The sequence below is a fragment of the Rana temporaria genome, chromosome 7 (genome assembly GCF_905171775.1).
Source record: "Rana temporaria chromosome 7, aRanTem1.1, whole genome shotgun sequence".
NCBI classification, from domain to species: Eukaryota; Metazoa; Chordata; class Amphibia; order Anura; family Ranidae; genus Rana; species Rana temporaria.
This window is the reverse complement of record NC_053495.1, coordinates 96,462,473-96,482,823: the sequence shown is the minus strand read 5'-3', so window position 1 is coordinate 96,482,823 and position 20,351 is coordinate 96,462,473. Positions and strand designations below refer to the sequence as shown.

Sequence of the window (20,351 nt, the reverse complement as noted above, 5' to 3'; positions counted from 1 at the left end):
ACACCCATCAATCGGTGGAGCAGGGGGTTAATTGCTTTGAGCAGAGCAACAAAGTTTCTCATCTGAATGAAGATGTTAAACTGTTTATTTTGGACTGTGATTTAAGGACTGTAAAGCTGGCCATAGATGAATCTTTTTTTCTTTCTTTTTTTAACCACTTCCCGCCCGGTCAATAGACAATTGATGTCCGGGAAGTGGTTCTGTAATCCTGACTGGACGTCTCTTGACGTCCAGCAGGATAACATGCCAGCGCGTGCCCGTGGGGGAGCGTGGCGATCGGTGGTGCGGGTTGTCAGTCTGACACCCTGCATCTCCGATCTCGGTAAAGAGCCTCCAGCGGAGGCTCTTTACCACATGATCAGCCGTGTCCAATCATAGGTGATCACGATGTAAACAGGAAGACAGACAGACGCGAGTAGAGGAGAGCCGATCAGCGGCTCTCCTGACATGGGGGGTATACACTGATTGTTTATCAGCATAGCCCCCCCGCTGATGCCAACACTGGACCACCAGGGAAGGGGGCAACGTGGATGGCCAGGTATGTACCACATGGCCATCCACATGTTAAAAAAAATTGCAATAGATGCCAATCGGTGCCCACATATGGGCACTGACTGGCAACATGGGCACAACATAGGAAACCTTTCAAAAAGTGCCCAGCAATGCCACCATCAGTGCCACCCCTCAGTGTCCATCAGTGCCACCCCTCAGTGTCCATCAGTGCCACCTCTCAGTGACCATCAGTGCCACCTCTGTGACCATCCATGCCAATCATGCCACCCATAAGTACCCATCATGCCACCCATAAGTACCCATCATGCCACCCATAAGTACCCATCATGCCACCCATAAGTACCCATCATGCCACCCATAAGTACCCATCATGCCACCATAAGTACCCATCAGTGCCGCTCATCAGTGCCACCTCATTGGTGCCACCTTATCAGTGCCCATCAGTGCCGCCTTATCAGTGCCCATCAGTACAGCCATATCAGTGCCCATAATTGAAGAAGAAAATGTACTTATTTACAAAAAAAAAATCAACAGAAAAAAATAAACTTTTTTTTTTTTAATGTCGGTCTTATTTTAATTTTGTGCACAAAAAATAAAAATCGCAGAGGTGATCAAATACCACCAAAAGAAAGCTCTATTTGTGGGAACAAAATGATAAAAAAAATTGTTTGGGTACAGTGTAGCATGACCGCGCAATTGTCATTCAAATTGCGACAGCGCTGAAAGCTGAAAATTGGCTTGGGCAGGAGGGTGCGTAAGTGCCTGGTATAGAAGTGGTTGATCAATAAAGGCTGATAAAAATAAATACAAATAAAATAAAAAGTGAACAGATTCCCCCAGCCACAAAAGGGAGATATCCTTCCCACTGTGATATTTATGTTCTAACAGCAGGGACTCTTCTGCTGTCAATATACAATGATCGGCGCTGCAGCCAATTTGCATGTGCTAATCTAATGAATATTTTTCAATATTCCTGTTTTAAAAATGCAGAGAGATCTACATGAATTCTTGGATCATTTCCTGCCCAATTTGGCATTTTTTATTTTCTTTAGTTACTACTTTTGGGTTCTCTGATATTCAGTTATTAAAAGTCCAAGCAGGGGCAGGATATCCCATTGTAATGACTGTGGCAGCTATGCAGACAAAAAATGTATGAGCATAGATCTCATACCGGAGTCCCCTAATGTGATGTAGGAAACCATTACAATGACCCTATGAAGGCAGTAAAGTGTTTTAAAGGTGCATGCTTTGGGACTGTCATGGATTGATCCTGACTACTGTGCTCATTACTAGGTACAAAAAAGCCAGTTAAATCTAAAAAGTCTCAAATGTCATTCTACATACTTTTACTAGGTCATTGACTCACTAAGAACTGAAGCCACCACAAGAATCGTAGCCCGAGAGCTTGCAATTTCTTTCCATCTGCCATAGACTCATTTTAAGTAAAATAATACTGTACATATTTCACCTAAAACTGTAATATAAGATTTAAGTGAACACAGTTTTGAATGTTTGTTTCTTGGTGTTTTGCAGCTGTGTAGAAAAAGATCTCGAGAAGACAGCCTGTCCAGAGATGAGGAATATGAAATGCATGTCCATTCTGCAGAAAAGTCATTAATTTCTGTGCAAGCCTTAATAAAGGAAAGTCCTATTCCACCATGGCTGCAAGAGAAATTGGACAGCATCCAAAATCTATTAACTAAATTACAACAGAGTTGTCAACATCACCCTTAAGGTAAGCATTTCTAAAAACCTATAGGTACAGTGGGGAGGGATTAGATCCATTGCAGTGTTTTATCAAAATCTTTTTCGAAATTAGGAGATTCTTGACCCCTCCTTCTACAGATGCTGGTAACTTGGGTATTATACTCATACTCTTACTCTAACTTAAAAAGAGTTACTGACCTTGAATGGTTATGCAAATTAAGAGCAAGGATAAGCTGCATATGTGATCCAGGTCAGTAATGCAGAAAGTATTGGAGTCAAAGAGAGCCAGGCAGAGCTAGGTAAGTGGAATGTTCTGAAGGAGGTTAGGCTAACTAAATGTTTCTCCGCACTCTGGGTTTACATTAAACCTGACAAAGTACTTTGACTTCAAGCAGGCAAGGACAGGCAGGTTAAATAGTTGACAAGGACCTTTCTGCTGCCTTACCTCTTTACAGATAAGATTTCTGAGGCCCCTTGAGGTATTTTTCTCTCTGGTGGTAGCAGCAGTAGGAGTCTACCAGGTTCCCAAAGTTTGCATATGCTTCATTCCAGAGAATCGAATTCTGCCACTGATCAATGCTGAAGACGACAAAATTGATGATTTAGAAGTTGGCGTCTTATTTGGACAAGAAACATTCCTTACATGAGCCACATGCATCAGGCTCAAAGTAGAAGCCTGCCTGACGTGGAAAAAGAGGAAATGGATGGACAGCCGCACTCCAAAGGAACTTGAAGAAGTAGTCTTTATTAATAAAACCGGACATGCAAATCCAAAAGTACAGTCACAAGAGGGGACAGCCGACGCATTTCACACACTGTTAGTGCTTAGTCATGGCTCAGCCTGCCTCTTCCGCAGGAAGAACTGGACTCTAAAGCCTTCCAAGTCCAGGGAGAAAGCCTCTTACCAGTTTTTGTATTGAAAACGCTAAAATTCAATCAAAATTGTCAATTCTAAAAAAAAAAAAAAAAAATCTGTAAAGCTTTACCATTTACTTTAAAGCATTATTACAATTATTGTTTCCTGCCAAAAGGTAATTTAAAAAAAATTGTTGGCGTATTGGGACATGTGCCCAACTTCCCGTGCCCTTTCATAATCCTATTACCCTAGCAAATGGCCATTACTGCTTTTCAAGATTTGGCACTCATTTATTTCAGTGTCATTCAGATTTAGCATCCAAACTTCAATTACGTTAATTTGGCATACTCTGAACCAAACCTGGGTATGGTCAGGTCATACCGGGGAAAAAAAATAAAACAAAAACAAGAAATGGGTCAAATTATCATCTAGAAACCAAGGGGCTTTATAGGGATTGGTTTGAAGACTGAGGTAATTAGTCACCACAGCATTGCTACTTAGAAACAATTTATCCCAGGTTAGGTTTATCAGTGCCTACATTAAACCTGCTAAACTGATTAGCAAATCTGTGAAGCAGGCACACAATTCTGTCTGCACTGAATTCCAGAATGCTCAACTACCTAAATAGTCACTATAGACAGTGATTTTCCACGGGCTGTCAGTGTTGATAGGGGAATCCCTCCTGCGCAGCCATTGTGTTCTCCTGGCGAGAAGGGGGGCTTGGAAGCTATACCCACCGTGATTATTGCTAGTGGCTCATTCAGCCTTTAGCATTTGGCTGTAGCAAAATGCAGTTTGTTCATGAAAGCCTGGGGGGCAGTACAATAATGAGTGTCTGCAGGCAACATCAAAGCATGGTGGAGGTTCCTTGCAGGTTTGGGGCTACATTTCTGCAAATAGAGTTGGAGATTTGTTCAGGATCAATGGTGTACTCAATGCAGAGAAATACAGGCAGACACTTATTCATCATGTCATACCATCAATATACATTTTGCAGCAGCAGTGAGCAAATTAAAAGCACAGGCCTAGTCAGTAGCTTGTTTGGCAGACAAAAAAGCTGCTGACTAGGCTTGTGGTTCAAATTTACACCGGAAAAAATACTATTGTAGGTCCAGTTTACTTCTGGTTTGTTAACTTTGTTGCCAATCAAGCCCTGATGAAGGGGACGCCCAAAATGCATTGGCTACTTTTGACCCCTGACCTTTAATTGAATAAAGTTGTATCTGGATCTCTTAGCAGCGCTGTGGTCCTTTAATTTCAACCCTTTTTTACATCACACTACAAGCCAAGGAGACTGTTAAGATCCCCTGGAGCAGGGCTCGACAAATCCCGGTCGCCATGGCGACTAGAAATAGCATCCTGGCGACTTGGCTTGGAAGGTGGGCAAAAAAATAAAAAATACCGTTGGTATTACAAGTTAAGCATTACAAGTTAAACAGCAATTCTAATGTCATTTTTCACTATTTTCACTGCCATCTTCTTCCCTCTAATTAGAATCCCCAAACATTATATATATTTTTTATCCCAACACCCTAGAGAATAAAATGGCGATTGTTGCAATACTTTCTGTCACGCCATATTTGCGCAGCGCTCTTACAAGCACACTTTTTTGGGAAAAAATTGCACTTTTTTAAATAAAAAAATAAGACAACAGTAAAGTTATCCCCATTTTTTTTTATATTATGAAAGATAATGTTACGCCGAGTAAATTCATACCCAACATGTCACGCTTCAAAATTGCGTCCGCTCGTGGAATGCCGACAAACTTTTACCCTTTTAAAATCTTCATAGGCGACGTTTAAAAAAAATCTACAGGTTGCATGTTTTGAGTTACAGAAGAGGTCTAGGGCTAGAATTATTGCTCTAGATACCTCACGTGTGGTTTGAACACATGCGGGCGCTGCTCACGTATGTGTTCGCTTCTGCGCGCAAGCTCGTCGGGACGGGGTGCTTTTTCTGACTCCTAACTTTTTTTTAGCTGGCTCCTAGATTCCAAGCAAATTTGTCAAACCCTGCCCTGGGGTATTTTAACCAGATCATTTACACCAACAGTAATACCTTAAAATAACAATACCAGTAAAATAAGCCTATGGGTTCATCGCCATCTTTCCTCAACAGAATGGGTGTGACGACACCCTGATACAGCAGTATTTCCAGTACTGCAAAGAAAACCTATTTTTGTGACTCTAAAGATACATTTCACTGCATAAAGGGTAAAGTATCAGAGCAGCTCACCCATTTGTCTGATTTTCGGAGCAGGTTCGAAAGTTGATAAAGTTGATAAGCATTTCCCTATCTGTGAGAATGGTGGGCATAGTTGAATGAAGAAAAAGAAAGGGGGGGCGTGGCCTGGACATGGCTGAGTGAAGCTGCTTTTCTCTTGAGCTCCCGGCCTTGTCCTCCCCTATACCGGCTAAAAACGCAGAAAAGTCGGTATGCAATCAACCAAAAAGCGCAGCATTAAAGCCAGCACCCGGGTGACCAGATCCAACACACCGGCGAGGGATTTACACCGGTATTTCAAGCCGCAGCAGCAGACCTCACCTGGAGCCAGGGCGACGACACCACGGCTCGAGCAGCACTGGCCGCCGCGCGGGAGAACGACGAGTGGGCCCTGTCCCCTACTGATCCAGACCCTCCATCCGGACCGGTGGTGATACCGAGACCCCCAGACCTACATATGCATTCCCCATCCTCCTTCCCCGGGAGGCTCCTCGGCGGAGCGGGAGATCAGAGCCCTGCTACAGGCCCTACCCACGCGGTCTGACAGAGGCCCTGATTCTGAAGCTGGAAGAGACTCACCGACGAGATTTCCAGGAGGTTAGAGCGGAGGTGTCCTTGACGGAAAGGGTGACGTCGGGCGAAGTGTCGTTCACGACCCTAGAGCAGCGGGTCTCGGGCCTGGAGCGGGCGAGAGACCACCATAGAGATGCGGCGATCGCCCTGCAGCTCCACCTGGAAGATGTAGAGGACCGGAGCCGCCGCAACAACTTGCGGCTCCGGGGAATACCCGAGACGGTCGGAGCAGAGGACCTGGACGGGAGGCTCCAGGAGCTGTTCCGCGAGGTACTGGAGGAACCGCTGGCAACGGTGGAAATTGACAGAGCGCATCGCGCCATGGGCCCCAGAGCGGAGGACCAAGATAGGCCCCGCGATGTGATTTGCAGGCTGCTGAGATATGCCCAGAAAGATCGCATCGTCCGAGGAGCATGGGAACACGGCGCGGTGTCAGTGGATGGGGCCCCGGTAACGATCCTGCTGGACCTCTCCAGAGCAACTCTCCGCCGCAGGGCGATGTTGAAGCCGGTGTTGGAACTCGCCAAACAACTGGGCTTCACCTATAGATGGGGCTACCCGCTCGCTGTGACATTCAGAAAGGACGGCTCGGCCTACACACTACAGTCCCCTGCGGACTTGCCTGGCTTGTTCCGGTTCCTGGGAGCGGGACCGGTGCCGATACCGGACTGGCTGCAGATCCTGCCGCGTGCACCAGGAAGATCTGGACCCTCCAGCTACAGAGTGGCAGCACAACCTCGCCAGAGAAGACAGGGCGGACGACGACAGCGGGCACCATCGGGAGACGCTCAACAAGGGTAACGTGAGTAGGCCTTGAGCCGCAGCCCGCCGTTCACTTTCCATCCACATACCCCTGTACACAAGACACACTACCCCTGACTCTCCCAGGAGACACTTGAACCCCCCCTGTATATATGTTGGCAGTATCGCCCGTTGTGCCGCCTGGCTGTAACGCCCCCCCTATTCGAGATTACATGGCACCCTTACATCAATCTGACTGCAGATGGCGGGGAGCACCCGCAGGCACTGCATATATTAGATTTACCCCCCATCAGGAGACCGCATTTGATGCAGGCTGGAGGGAGGGGGTGGAGGTTGGCAACTACCCTTGTTGAGGACCTTAGTAAGCCCAGATTATACCGGGCCCCAGCCCACTTGACAAGAGCACTGCCTGCGGTGGTGAGCGGCTCCCGCGCTACAGGGGTGCAACGGAAGGAGCCCGTACGTGTTGGAGATATCCCCCTGCCACATGCCCCTGGGTGCACCGAAGCCCACTACCACCAGATGAGGAAGGGATACGAGTGCCAGACTGAATAGTGCTATGGGGGTACCCCCAACCCCACTGGCTTACAGCCGCTCTGAGACACCCCCCGAGACTACAGGAGAGAAACGGGCGGCTTGCTTACAAGGCCACAAGAAGCAACGCACTTTGTCGCTTTAGAGACTGGGGCCTGGACTTTGAGTTGGGGGGAGGAGGGAGGGCTATGCCATCATGTGCAGAGATTGAGCACTGGCACTGAAAGACACAGGGGGGAGGATACTTACTGGAAATTGTTATACAGGATAATGCATAAATATGGGAGACGGTGGTACATGGGGACGGGGGGGATGGGAGGAGGATGATGCGGCTGCCTGTTTAAACGTTCTCACCCACTAGATATGTTGGGGATCCCGTGGTGTCTTATATCGGTTTTTCCTCCAGCGAGGGGGAGCTAATTAGCACCCCTTGTTGGGAGACATGCTGGACCATTCCACAAGTTCTGAGTTGATAAATGCCTTACGGCCCTCTGCTTAAATACTTTCTTGTCTTATCTCCTTGGGGACGCCTTTTTATAATTGATATGTTTACCTGGACATGTGTATTATATTTGATTGCATTGCAGACTCGAGCCCCAACAGCATCAACAGCCGGGGGCGGGGGGGGACGGGGACCAGGGAGCTCGCTTTACTGGTCCTGTCTACCCACCTACCCACCTAGGCCTGCGCTCAATTCCAAGTGTTTCACTGGTGAGTGCTTTTAGCTGTTTGAGCTAAACTATCTTAGTCTCTCCGGCCACACGCACTTGTGTAGGCCTCCTAACCTAGATATCTTTCTGTCTTCACCCACCCCTAATCCCCCTGCTCCCCTTACTCTCCCAGTCACACGCAGACGCGAGGACTGACCCTCCCCCCCCCTACCCACCCACATCAAGGGGCCTACCCCACACTTTTGCGGTCATGGACAGCCTGACCGTAGTTTCGCTAAACGCTAAGGGCTTAAACATCCCGGAAAAGAGGAGAATGCTCCTGCACGATATGCGACGCCTGGGGGCGGACGTGATTATGATCCAAGAAACACATTTTAGGGAACGAAATCTACCCCTGTTAAAAAATAGACAGTACCCCACGGTCTACCACTCCACCTATGCGAAAGCAAAGTCACGAGGGGTTTCTATACTTATTTCAGCCAGGGTTCCATGGCATCACGGGGAAGTTGAATTGGACACAGAAGGGCGCTACGCGTTTCTGAAGGGCAAAGTTGGTCAAACGCAAGTAACCCTTGCGAACCTGTATGCCCCAAATGACCATCAAGACTCATTTATAACCAGACATCTGAACAAACTACTACGCTTCACGGAAGGCCAGTTAATTGTGGGGGGAGAACTTAACATTCCCTTGATCCCGACGGAGGACACATCGACGGGCACCTCCTCTAGCTCCAGAGAAACTCGGAAACGCATACACGCGGCGTTGCATTCGGCCCAACTTGTGGACGCTTGGCGTCTTTTTCATCCTGGAGAGAGGGACTATACCTTCTACTCCAGGCCCCATGGGTCCTACTCGCGAATCGACTACCTTTTCGTACCCCACAGACATCTAGATGTGATTTAGGAGGTAGAGATCGGATCTATCACTTGGTCAGACCATGCCCCAATTAAGCTGGTGTATGCCTTGGCAGCGACCCAATCAACCCAGAGACGGACTTGGCGACTCAATGAGAGTCTACTGCAAGACTCAGACACCATGACTGAAGTGATTAGGGAAGTGGGACATTATTTTGAAACCAACGACACTCCTGACAGTGGTGCGGGGGTGGTGTGGGAGGCTCACAAGGCGGTCGTGCGGGGTCTCCTTATTAAGCATGGAACTAGATTGAAGAAACAGAGAACTGAACAGCTAGACGCACTGCTAGTTAAACTGCAGCTACTGGAGGCCCAACACAAACAGGCCCCGACGCCCCAAGTGGGCTCAGACCTGAACACCACCCGTCGGCAGATCACTGACTTGCTACACTATAAGGCCAAGGCAGCAATACAAATTTGTAGGCGAAATGTCTATGAGTCAGGGAATAAATGCGGAAGGATGCTAGCCCAAGCGATCCGCGCGCAAAACATGGCATCGTACATCCCGCACATAGTCACACGGGAGGGGAAGAAGGTCTCAGTGCCACAACAGATCTCACAAGAATTTAAATCCTTCTACTCTAATCTGTACAACCTTCCCTCCACGCATGCGGACATTGACCCGGACCTGACATCTACATACCTAGAAGCCTCCTGCATGCCGACACTAACGACAGACATGAGAGAGACACTGGAGGAGCCAATTACTTTATCAGAGATCCAAGCAGCACTGAAATCCGCCAAACCGGGCAAAGCTCCTGGCCCGGATGGCCTTACCACCGCGTACTATAAATCCCTACTCCCGACACTGGGGAACCGGTTAGTGAGCCTATTCAATAAGGTGGGTTCGGAGGGCGCGTTTCATATAGACACCCTGCAGGCGCAGATAGCGGTAATACATAAAGAAGGGAAGGATCCCAGCCAGTGCGGCAGCTACCGCCCCATCTCGCTGCTAAATACCGACATAAAATTGTTTACAAAAATAATTGCTACCAGATTTCAGCGGTATCTCCCTGACCTCATCCATCTGGACCAAGTGGGCTTTGTCCCAACCAGAGAGGCCAGGGACTATACGACCAAGGTGCTGAACCTGATACATGTAGCCAACAAGACAAAGAAACCCTGTGTCTTTGTAGGAACGGACACCGAAAAGGCGTTCGATCGGGTGAGTTGGCAATTCATGTTTCACACCTTGAGGCATGTAGGAGTGGGGCGGAGGATGCTTAGCTGGATAACAGCGGCATACACGAACCCAACGGCCAGGGTGAGCGCGAACAGCACGCTGTCTGACACATTCCCGATTACCAACGGGACCAGACAGGGCTGCCCACTGTCGCCTCTCCTGTTCGCGCTGACCCTGGAACCCTTTCTACAACATGTGAGACAGAACCCGAACATCACCGGGATAAAGGTAGGGGAGGGTCATTACAAAATCTCGGCCTACGCCGATGATATGCTGTTCTCCTTGACCAACCCGTCGGTGTCCCTCCCGAGCCTGATGCAGGAATTTGACTCATACGGCAAATTAGCCAACTTGAAAATTAATTTGACAAAGTCCGAGGCGATGGGAGTAGGGGTTCCCCAACAGCAGTTGACGCGACTTAAACGAGACTTTAAACTAAAATGGACAGACGTGGCACTGACATACTTGGGGACGCGCATCTCACCAAAACTTTCTGACATATACAAGCTTAATTTCCCCCCCCTGCTTAAGACGGTACAGCAGTTACTGACTGGATGGACTACGGGACTACATTCGTGGTTCGGGAGGAACAGTATCTTAAAGATGACCATCCTTCCGAAATTTGTATACTTGCTGCAGGCACTCCCCATTCATATTCCGACGTCATACTTTAAGCAAGCGCAGGCAGCATTTGGACGGTTTCTGTGGGCAGGGAGACGTCCCCGTGTACATAGAACCGTGCTTTCCCTACCCAAATTGAGTGGGGGGCTCGCTATGCCAAACATAAAAACGTACTACCAGGCAGCACAATTAAATCGACTTATAGACTGGTGCCGTCACGGTCTACTTAAACTCTGGCCACGACTGGAACAGGCGCAGAGCGAGGTCCTACTGAAGCGTGCCCCATGGTGCCATAACATACAACAAAAGGACGTACAATATCACCCGACTATAGGGAACACTATTAAGGTCTGCGCCAGGCTACTGACACAAGGTCGCCTTGCATCGGAGGCCTCACCCATGCGTCCAGTCTTGGGCAGCCCCGGCTTTACACCCGGACTTGGGGATGCCAGATTCGTCGCCCTGCGCGAGTCGGGACATTTTCAGGCCTCACATTTCAGTGAATCGAGCAGGTGGAAGACGTCAGCTCAGCTGATGGACCACTCGGGAACCTACCAACTAGACTTTGAGAACATGCCAACTGAGCCACTTTCTGAGAACCATGACTCCCCCGCCCGCGGGCCAGCCCCTTACATATTTGGAAGAGTTGTGCGTGGAGACGGGAGCGCTACCCCATGCGCTTTCACTACTACACGCGTTGCTAGTTGAGCCACCGGAGGGATACCAGATCCCAAGCCTTAGTAAATGGGAGCGAGACCTGGGAAAAAAATTTACAACCAATAGGAGACAACACATCCTTACGTTTACGCACAAGTCCTCGATTTGTACCAGGGTCCAAGAGATCAATTTTAAACTGCTGACGAGGTGGTACAGAACCCCGGCCGTACTGAATAAATTGTTTCCAGACACATCAGACCTATGCTGGAGGTGCCAGGCGGAAAGGGGCACCTTGATGCACATTTTCTGGTCCTGCCCACGCATTAGACCATACTGGGGGGAGATCAGACGAATTGTCCAAAAATTCACGGACCGCAAGGTACCGGATGACCCGGCATATTTCCTTCTCCATGCGACGGACACCCCTGCGCGGATCTATAAAAAGTCCATTGTTCGGCATTTGTTGGACGCAGCTAGAGCCTGCGTCCCGCTATGCTGGAAATCCCCGCACCCACCGACATTAGCCATGTGGCTGAAGAAGGTGGATGAGATTAGTTGGTTGGAGGACCTGGTTTTGTCCAAACAGGATAGAAACAAGCTATACTCCCAAACGTGGCAAATGTGGACAATGTTCAAGTACTCAGAAGAGGGCCAGGCCCTCAGAGGTGAACAACCAAACCCCCAGGCAGACTGAATGAACCATATTCGCCTCCAGAGCTCTCCGGACTGCTCCGGGGAGTCCGTAACGGGAAACACTGTCAACCGGCGGTGGATGTCCATGATCGCGAGCCTCCCCACTCCCCCCCACCTCATTCCCTCTCCCACTCAACCCTCTTACTCCCTCTCTCTTCTTTACCTGCTGGACTGCTCATTGAGCAGATCCCGCAATCTCTCCTTTCTTTTCTTGACTCATTTCGCTCCTAGAAAACGAGAAAAAGCAGGAGGCTGAGCCACGAATCCATGATATAATGTTGTAGAAAGTGCCACATGAATACTGTTAAGATGCATATCCGTTTTCTGCTGTTATTGTTATGTGCGCCTGTTGACATCAGTAGATGTACTGTTTGTATTGTGGTCCATGTGGACCGGCCTCATGTGGTATATAAATAAACGATTTAAAAAAGAAAGGGGTAGTAGAAACAAACATCTCCGGTAAGGGGATAAATGGTTTCAGTACAACAATTCAAACACAATGTCCGGTGGCATAGTTGGTTGATCACAACGCTGCGCAGCCCAGGAATGCAATATCGGAAGTGCAGTAATAATAGATTTTTTATTTTTTGGCAGACATTCCATAAGCATGTGCAATCAAGGTAGACTGCGTAGCCTGCTGTTCCGGAGAGAGAGAAAAAAAGGGGGGGGGGGGGAAGAAAAGAAAAGTGAGAGCGTAAAAGGCGGGAGAGAATGAGATGTAGAGAAAAGGAGCTTGTCCCTCCTGAGCTCAAAGTGCACATGGTATACAGAGTGGGGGAGGGGGGTCTCATAGAAACGGGGTGGGTCAATCCGTCGATACCAAAGATCCCATGTCGCAGTGTGTAGATCTAGTCGATCCCTCAATCTAGGCGACATGGACTCCATGACCCCCACTTCCTTGATCCTGGCATAAAGGTCAAAGTGTTGGGGATTACGTTGTTTCCATTGAAGGGTCACTAGACATCTAGCCGCCATTAATATATGCGTGGACAATTTTTTTTGCCAAACTGGGTAATTTGGGGGGGGGCCCAATAAGAAAAATGTGGGTGAGAGAGAGGGATATCCACTTCAAACAGCCGATGGAGATGCTCCCTGGTTTATTGCCAGTAAGGTTGTAGGACTGGGCAACTCCAATAGATATGATATAGTGTGCCCCGGTCCTGGAGACGAGACAGCAGTGATCCGAGGCCGATGGATATATAGCATGTAGGCAAGATAGTGTTCGATACCAGTAAAAGAGGACCTTGTACATGTTCTCCGTATAGAGCATACACATAGAGCTCTTGGCCGCCCAAGACCATATAGTGGACCATTGTTCTGAAGATAATTCCTCTCCAAGATGTTCCTCCCATCTACGCGTGTATCTGTTTCCCCTGAGAGACCATATCGTAAGAGTTTAAACGTTTTATATACCGTATTTTCAGGCGTATAAGACGACTTTCTAACCCCTTAAAATCTTCTTAAAAGTCGGGGGTCGTCTTATACGCCGGTAACCTTACCTTATCCCAGAATCGCCGCCGTACGATTTTTCAAAAGCCGCGCCTCCAACGTCTTCTGTTCCGTGATAGGCGGAAACAATCAGCTTCCCAGGAGGCACTGTGTTCAGTGTCCGCCTATCACGGAGGCCCTCTCGTCCTGTGTTTGGTGTCCGCCTATCACGGAGGCCCTCTCGTCCTCGGACGAGAGGGCCTCCGTGATAGGCGAACACTGAACACAGTGTCTCCTGGGAAGCTGAGTGTTCCGCCTATCACGGAACAGAAGATGTAGGAGGCGCGGCTTTTGAAAAAACGTACGGCCGCGATTCGCATGTCTTAGGATAAGGCAAGGGCACAGTCTGGTCATGTAATGGGGCACGGTCTGGTCATGTAACGGGGCACGGTCTGGTCATGTAACGGGGCACGGTCTGGTCACGTAACGGGGCACGGTCTGGTCACGTAACGGGGCACGGTCTGGTCACGTAACGGGGCACGGTCTGGTCACGTAACGGGGCACGGTCTGGTCACGTAACGGGGCACGGTCTGGTCACGTAACGGGGCACGGTCTGGCATGTAATGGGGCACAGTCTGGCATGTAATGGTGGCACCGTGAGGCGAGGCATGACTAGTAGGAAGGGTGTAGTCTTATACGGTGAGTATATCCCAAAACCAACATTTTGGCCGGAAAATTAGGGGGTCGTCTTATACGCCGGCAAATACGGTATGTCTGAGGTCAGTTCTTTTTGTGTGGGGCCAGAGAGGATTAAGCATTCGAACGGGGATGGCTTGGAGAATTGGAGGTAGCCAAAGAAGGTACTATGGGGGAGTTCATGCTTGGTTCTGAGTTTGTCAAAGGGTAGCAGGACCCTCAACACCGGGTCCACCACAGTTTTTTTTTCAATAACAAAAATGTTATACTTGCCTGCTCTGTGAAATGGTTTTGATCATCTGGGATCCCCATCGGGGCTCCTCCCTCAGTCCCTCAGCCCCCTTGAGACTGCTTTAAGGTAAAAAAAAAAAAACTCACTTACCTTTTAAAAACTGCTTTAAGTGAAGCCTAAAAAATCCTAAATTATTTTAACATGCTTGGGGATGCCCTGAACCTGCCTGTAAAGTGGTGCATCTGTACGATGTTTAAAACCTACTTCAGGAAAAGTGCTGTTTTCAAAGAAAAAAAATCTGTTTAAATTGATGGTAAATGACAGTTTCTGGCTGCTATTGACAGCCAGGGCATTGTGTATATAAGGCATGTAAAATTCATGTTAGTGGTCCGCGGGATTCAAAATTGTGATTTTTAGTGGGCTGTGAGGTCTGAAAGGTTGGCAACCACTGCTCCATATAACAAACTGAAATTTTTTATTTTAGAATATGTAAATAAAGTTGATTGCATTCAACATACTATTCACTATACTATGCACTTGTTCACATTTTGTTAGTGTTAGTATGTATTTAACCACTTCAGCCCGGAAAGTTACACCCTAAAATACAAAATTCTGCTGCTTCTCTTTAGTAAGGGGATACCACATGTGTGAGACTTTTTGGGAGCCTAGCCGCGTACAGGACCCTGAAAACCAATCACAACCTTCAGGATTTCTAAGGGCATAAACTGTTGATTTCACTCCTCACTACCTATCACAGTTTCAGAGGCCATGAAATGACAAGACGGCACAATGACCCCCCCAAAGACCCCATTTTGGAAAGTAGGGACACACCAAGCTATTTGCTGAGAGGCAAGTGGAGTATTTTGCAGATCTCTCTTTTTGTCACAAAGTTTTGAAGGAAAAAAAAAGTTATTTTTCCAAAACAAATGAGAACTGCAAAATACTCAAAATACCTTGGTGTCTACTTTCCAAAAATGGGTCATTTGGGGGGGTTTTGTGCCATCTTGGCATTTCATGGCCTCCGAGACTGTGATAAGGTAGTGAGGAAGCGTAGAGGGGAAAAGAGTCAGGGAGGCCAATCCTGGGCGAACATCCCAATAAGTACGCCCATTACGTGATATTGCGGAAACCAGTCAGGGACCAGCTTTGCTGGAGCAGAGTGATGCTCCTAGCTGCCAGGGGAAAAACTTCTCCAGTGAGAGCGGGGGTAATGCCAAGGAAAAGGAAAGACAGATTCTGGTGGTAGGGGTCTCCATTATTAGGACAGAGGGCAATCTGTCACAAAGACCTGAAGCGCCAAACTGTACTCTACTGGGCGCTTGGGTTCGGCACATCATGGATCTGGTAAACAGATTACTTGGAGAGGCCAGGGAAGACCCGGCTGTTATGGTGCATATTGGCACCAATGACAAAGTCAGAAGAAGATAGAGTGTTCTAAAAAAAAAATATTCTACCGACTTTGGAGCTAAATTGAGGAATAGGACCCCTCCAAGGTAGTAAAAATACTATCCGTATCTATCCGTACCTCGAGCCACACCAGAAAGGCAGAGGGAGATTAGGGAAGTAAACAAGTGGCTGAGGAGCTGATGTAGAAAGGAGGGGTTTGGGTTCCTGGAGAACTGAGCCGGCTCTTAAACAGGGACGGACTGAACCAAAATGGGGAGGGTGCAGCTCGGCTGGGAGATAAGATGGCCAAAAAGTTAGAGGGACTTTTAAACTGGGGGGGGGGATCCAGATGTAGAGATGGCCAGTGTGGAACAAATTTCAGAGGGTAGCATTGGGGGCATTAGTAGTAAGTTGACTAAAGCACCTAAATCTGAAATAAATTAACAAGTCCTAATTGCAGCCTCAGAACAACCAACAAGGTACAGCTGAAAAAGTTAAAACAAAAAATGCATAGTAATCAGATGGTTGATATTTGGAGGATAATGCATCCGAAATTTCAGGACTATACGTTTTATTCCCCTGTACATGGGAAGTACTCTAGGATAGACTACATATTGGTAGATCACAGACTGATGGAAATGGTCATAGAATCAAGCATAAAAATAGCTGCCATTTTGGACTACGCCCCCCCGTAAGTATGAAAATAAATGTCCCCGGATATCAAAGACAACCCTATTCCTGGCGATTAAATGAAGAACTACTCGGGACGAGAAAAGAATTGGAAAGGGTGAAAAGAGAATTAGAACAATATTTATTGATAAATGATACGGAAGGGGTATCAGGGGCAACCCTATGGGAGGCACATAAAGCCTATATTAGGGGGATTTTGATTTCGGAGGGGTCAAGGAGGAAAAAAGAGAGAAGTAGGAAACGTAATACTTTGATTGGAGAAATATTTAAAGCTGAACAAGAGCTATATCATAAATTAGTAATTAAAAGAGTTGAGCTTAAAGAACTCATGGAACAAGAGACTAAAAGGACACTAAATAAGATTGCAAAAGAAAGGTATATGTGGGGAAATAAACCTAGTACAACTAGCAAAAATGGTGCTAAAGAAAAAAACTAGAAATTATATATAAAAAATAAAGAATGGAGATGTAGCACATGTAACAAAGGATATAGCTGATACTTTTAAAAATTATTATGAGGGGTTATATTCTGTGGAACAGAATGGATGGCGGAAAAGGAGAGAAAAAGGCAAAAACAAATGAATTTCTAGAAAAAGCCAGATTGCCCAAGATCAATGAGAATGAAAGAGCAATATTAGATAAACCAATAACGGAAGAGGAAATAAGTGAAGCGCTGATGGACTCGGTATCAGGGAAAAGTCGCGGCCCCGACGGGTTTACAGTATTTTACTTAAAAAAATTTAGGGAGTTTTTGATCCCCAGGCTGTGTCAATATATGAACTGACTGGGGACCGAATATGAAATAAGCAGGGAGGCTTTAGCATCTATGATAACACTAATTCCGAAGGAGGGGAAAGATGGCATGCTTTGTTATGGATACAGGCCTCTTTCGCTGCTTAATGCAGATATAAAATTGTACACGAAAGTCCTAGCAGAACTAATGAAGGGGTTGATGACCACACTGGACCAGGTGGGATTTATCCCAGGAAGGGAGGGGAGGCATAATGGGGTGAGAACATTACTCCTTTTTCAGAAGATAAGAGAATTGGGTCCCCAGGTCTACTCCTGTCAATAGATGCGGAAAAGGCATTTGACAGGGTAGACTGGGGACTCATGATACAAACCTTAGAAACTATGGGAATTGGGCCTAGGATGATTCAGTGGATTAAAACACTGTACCATCACCCTTCCCAAGGATAAAAATAAACGGTACGTTATCGTCGGCGTTTGTGATGAAAAACGGGAGGAGACAGGGTTGTCCCCTGTCTCCTCTCCTGTTTGTGCTGTCCCTAGAACCCCTCCTTGCCATGGTCAGAAACAATCCCGACATCAAGAGTATTAAGGTAGAAGATGACGAACATAAACTCTCAGCTTTCGCAGTCTATGTATTATTTTATATGGTCAACCCCAGGACTACACTACCGAACTTACTCAAAATCCTTAAATAGAATGGAGAGAGATCAAACTTTAAAATGAATGTAACCAAGACTGAGATCTTAAATGTCAACATTAGTAAATTAGAAGAAAGGCTCTTAAGAGATGAGTTTAAATTCCCATGGCAGAAGGAACTCAAGTATTTAGGAATAAAACTGGCTAACTCAATAAAGAAAATATAGAACATAAACTACATTCCCCTATTAGATGAAATAAAAACAGAAATTAAAAAAATAACAAATAGACCAATATCATGGATAGGACGAATTAATATTCTGAAGATGGTCCTTCTACCAAAGATTTTGTATAAATTCCAGATGGTACCAGTGGCATTACCTCAACCATACTTCACAGTGTTAAAAAACCTATGCTAATAAATTTTGTATGGAAGAATAAAAAACATAGAATCTTCTTATTGGTATTAAAACAGTATAAGAAACATGGAGGATTGGCTGTCCCCGATATTAAAAAATATTATGATGCAGTGGTGCTGTCCCGGGTGGTGGAGTGGGATTCACCCCTTATAGATTTAAAAGAAAATAAATATTTTGCACCGGGAAAAAAAATAGTGGGAAGAAATTGGATAAAAAAAAAGCACAATTAAGAGATATAATAAAAAGAGGGAAAATTATACAATTTCAGGAGTTAAAACACAAGGAGGAATTAATGGTATTAGATGAGTGGCGGTATCGACAGTTGTGCCACTTTGTCTAAAACTTACCTCAGCCAATAAAGTCAGAGGAAGAGCTAACCCCGCTAAGTATGGTAGACAATTCAAAGGGTATTATTTCAAAGCTATATAAACTGCTGCTGACAGTGGACGAACTGGAGATGCCCCCATTCATTAAAAAATGCAAAAGGGAACACAAAGGGACAAAATCACTACCGTGTTTCCCCCCGAAAATAAGACAGGGTCTTATATTAATTTTGGCTACAAAAACACACTAGGGTTTATTTTCGGTGTAGGGCTTATTTACTGTATTAATATTATATACGCATAAAGTGTGCAATAAGTCTCAAGTCTGTCTGGCTGACAGTCTTAACCACTTGACCACTGGGCACTTAAACCCCCTTAATAACCAGACCAATTTTCAGCTTTCGGTGCTCTCACATTTTGAATGACAATTTGTACGAACAGTCTATTGACTAGAATGGTACCAGCTGATTTGAGAAAAGCCAATGTAGCACCAATATTTAAAAAAAGGGCCAAGATATTTATTAATTTACAACCTTAGAAAGACTGGAGGCCGTGATTAGTTTGTGTGGTCCTGTATGCAGCTAGACTGCCAAAAAGCGTCACATGTGGTATCCCCATACTCTGGAGAAGCAGCAGAATGTATTTTGGGGTGTAATTTCACAAATACTCATGGCATATTTGAGCAATATATCATTTATCGACAACTTTGTATAAAAAAAATTATTATTTTTTGTAATTTTCCTGAAACTTATGGCAAAATATTAAATATTCCATGGACTCAACATGCCTCTCAGCAAATAGCTTGGGGTGTCTACTTTCCAAAATGGGGTAATTTATTTGTCCCATCTTGACATTTCAGGGCCTCCGAAACTGTGATGGGTAGTGATGAGTGAAATCGACAATTTAAGCCCTTAGGGCCAGTTCACACCAGACGCAGTTCCATTCAGTTCCGTGCGCATTTTTTCTGCACTCCAGATGGCTTTAGTTCACACCATGCAGTCAGTTTCCGGTGCAGAAACTGACTGTATTGGTGAAGAAAAAACAGAACTGCATGGAACTGCATCTGGTGTGAACTGGCCCTTAGAAAGCCTGAATGCAGTGATTGGTTTTTGGGTTCCTGTACGTGGCTAGGCTCCCAAAAAGTCTCCGAACACCAAATAATAAATCTCATGTAGCACTGAATCTGAAGGCCTCCGTTCCCCAGCTAGGTTCTTCCACACCAGATGGAAAAAATGGATAATCCTTAGCCTGAACGCACTCGTGCGTTGAACCCAGGAGTGAAGACAAGAAGGGCAAACATAGGGTAGTACAGTAATTTCTTTAAGAGTAGCTTTTGAAGGATCCTCCGCTATCTTTGCAAAGACAACTTGATTATTAAAATGAGATACACCAAGAAATTGAAGGACCAAATCTTTTCCCTGCAGAATGTCCTCGATCTTCACCTTACTCTCCAAAAGTGCATCAATCGCTCAAATGCCCGGGCTGCGGTGATAGCAAGATAACAGCTTCCTCCCTGAACGGCTTCTAGTGCACGGCACATGCGCAGTAGAAGCAGACGGTGGGCGAGAGCAGACATAGACTGCGTCTGCTCTCGCCCACCGTCTGCTTCTACTGCGCATGTGCCGTGCACTAGAAGCCGTTCAGGGAGGAAGCTGTTATCTTGCTATCACCGCAGCCCGGGCATTTGAGCGATTGATGCACTTTTGGAGAGTAAGGTGAAGATCGAGGACATTCTGCAGGGAAAAGATTTGGTCCTTCAATTTCTTGGTGTATCTCATTTTAATAATCAAGTTGTCTTTGCAAAGATAGCGGAGGATCCTTCAAAAGCTACTCTTAAAGAAATTACTGTACTACCCTATGTTTGCCCTTCTTGTCTTCACT

General features: G+C 46.4%; 1 protein-coding gene across 3 annotated transcripts in view; it reads left to right on the top strand.

Annotated features, from left to right (window-relative positions):
- C7H1orf112 (chromosome 7 C1orf112 homolog) overlaps positions 1-20,351 on the top strand; it is a 414,829-nt gene that overhangs the window by 383,639 nt on the left and 10,839 nt on the right. For all 3 annotated transcript variants that reach the window (XM_040359710.1, XM_040359708.1, XM_040359709.1), the window contains one exon: positions 2,047-2,248. In XM_040359710.1, the coding sequence (XP_040215644.1) occupies positions 2,047-2,247 (201 nt within the window). In that variant the 3' untranslated portion in view covers position 2,248. The remainder of the gene's footprint in view (positions 1-2,046; positions 2,249-20,351) is intronic.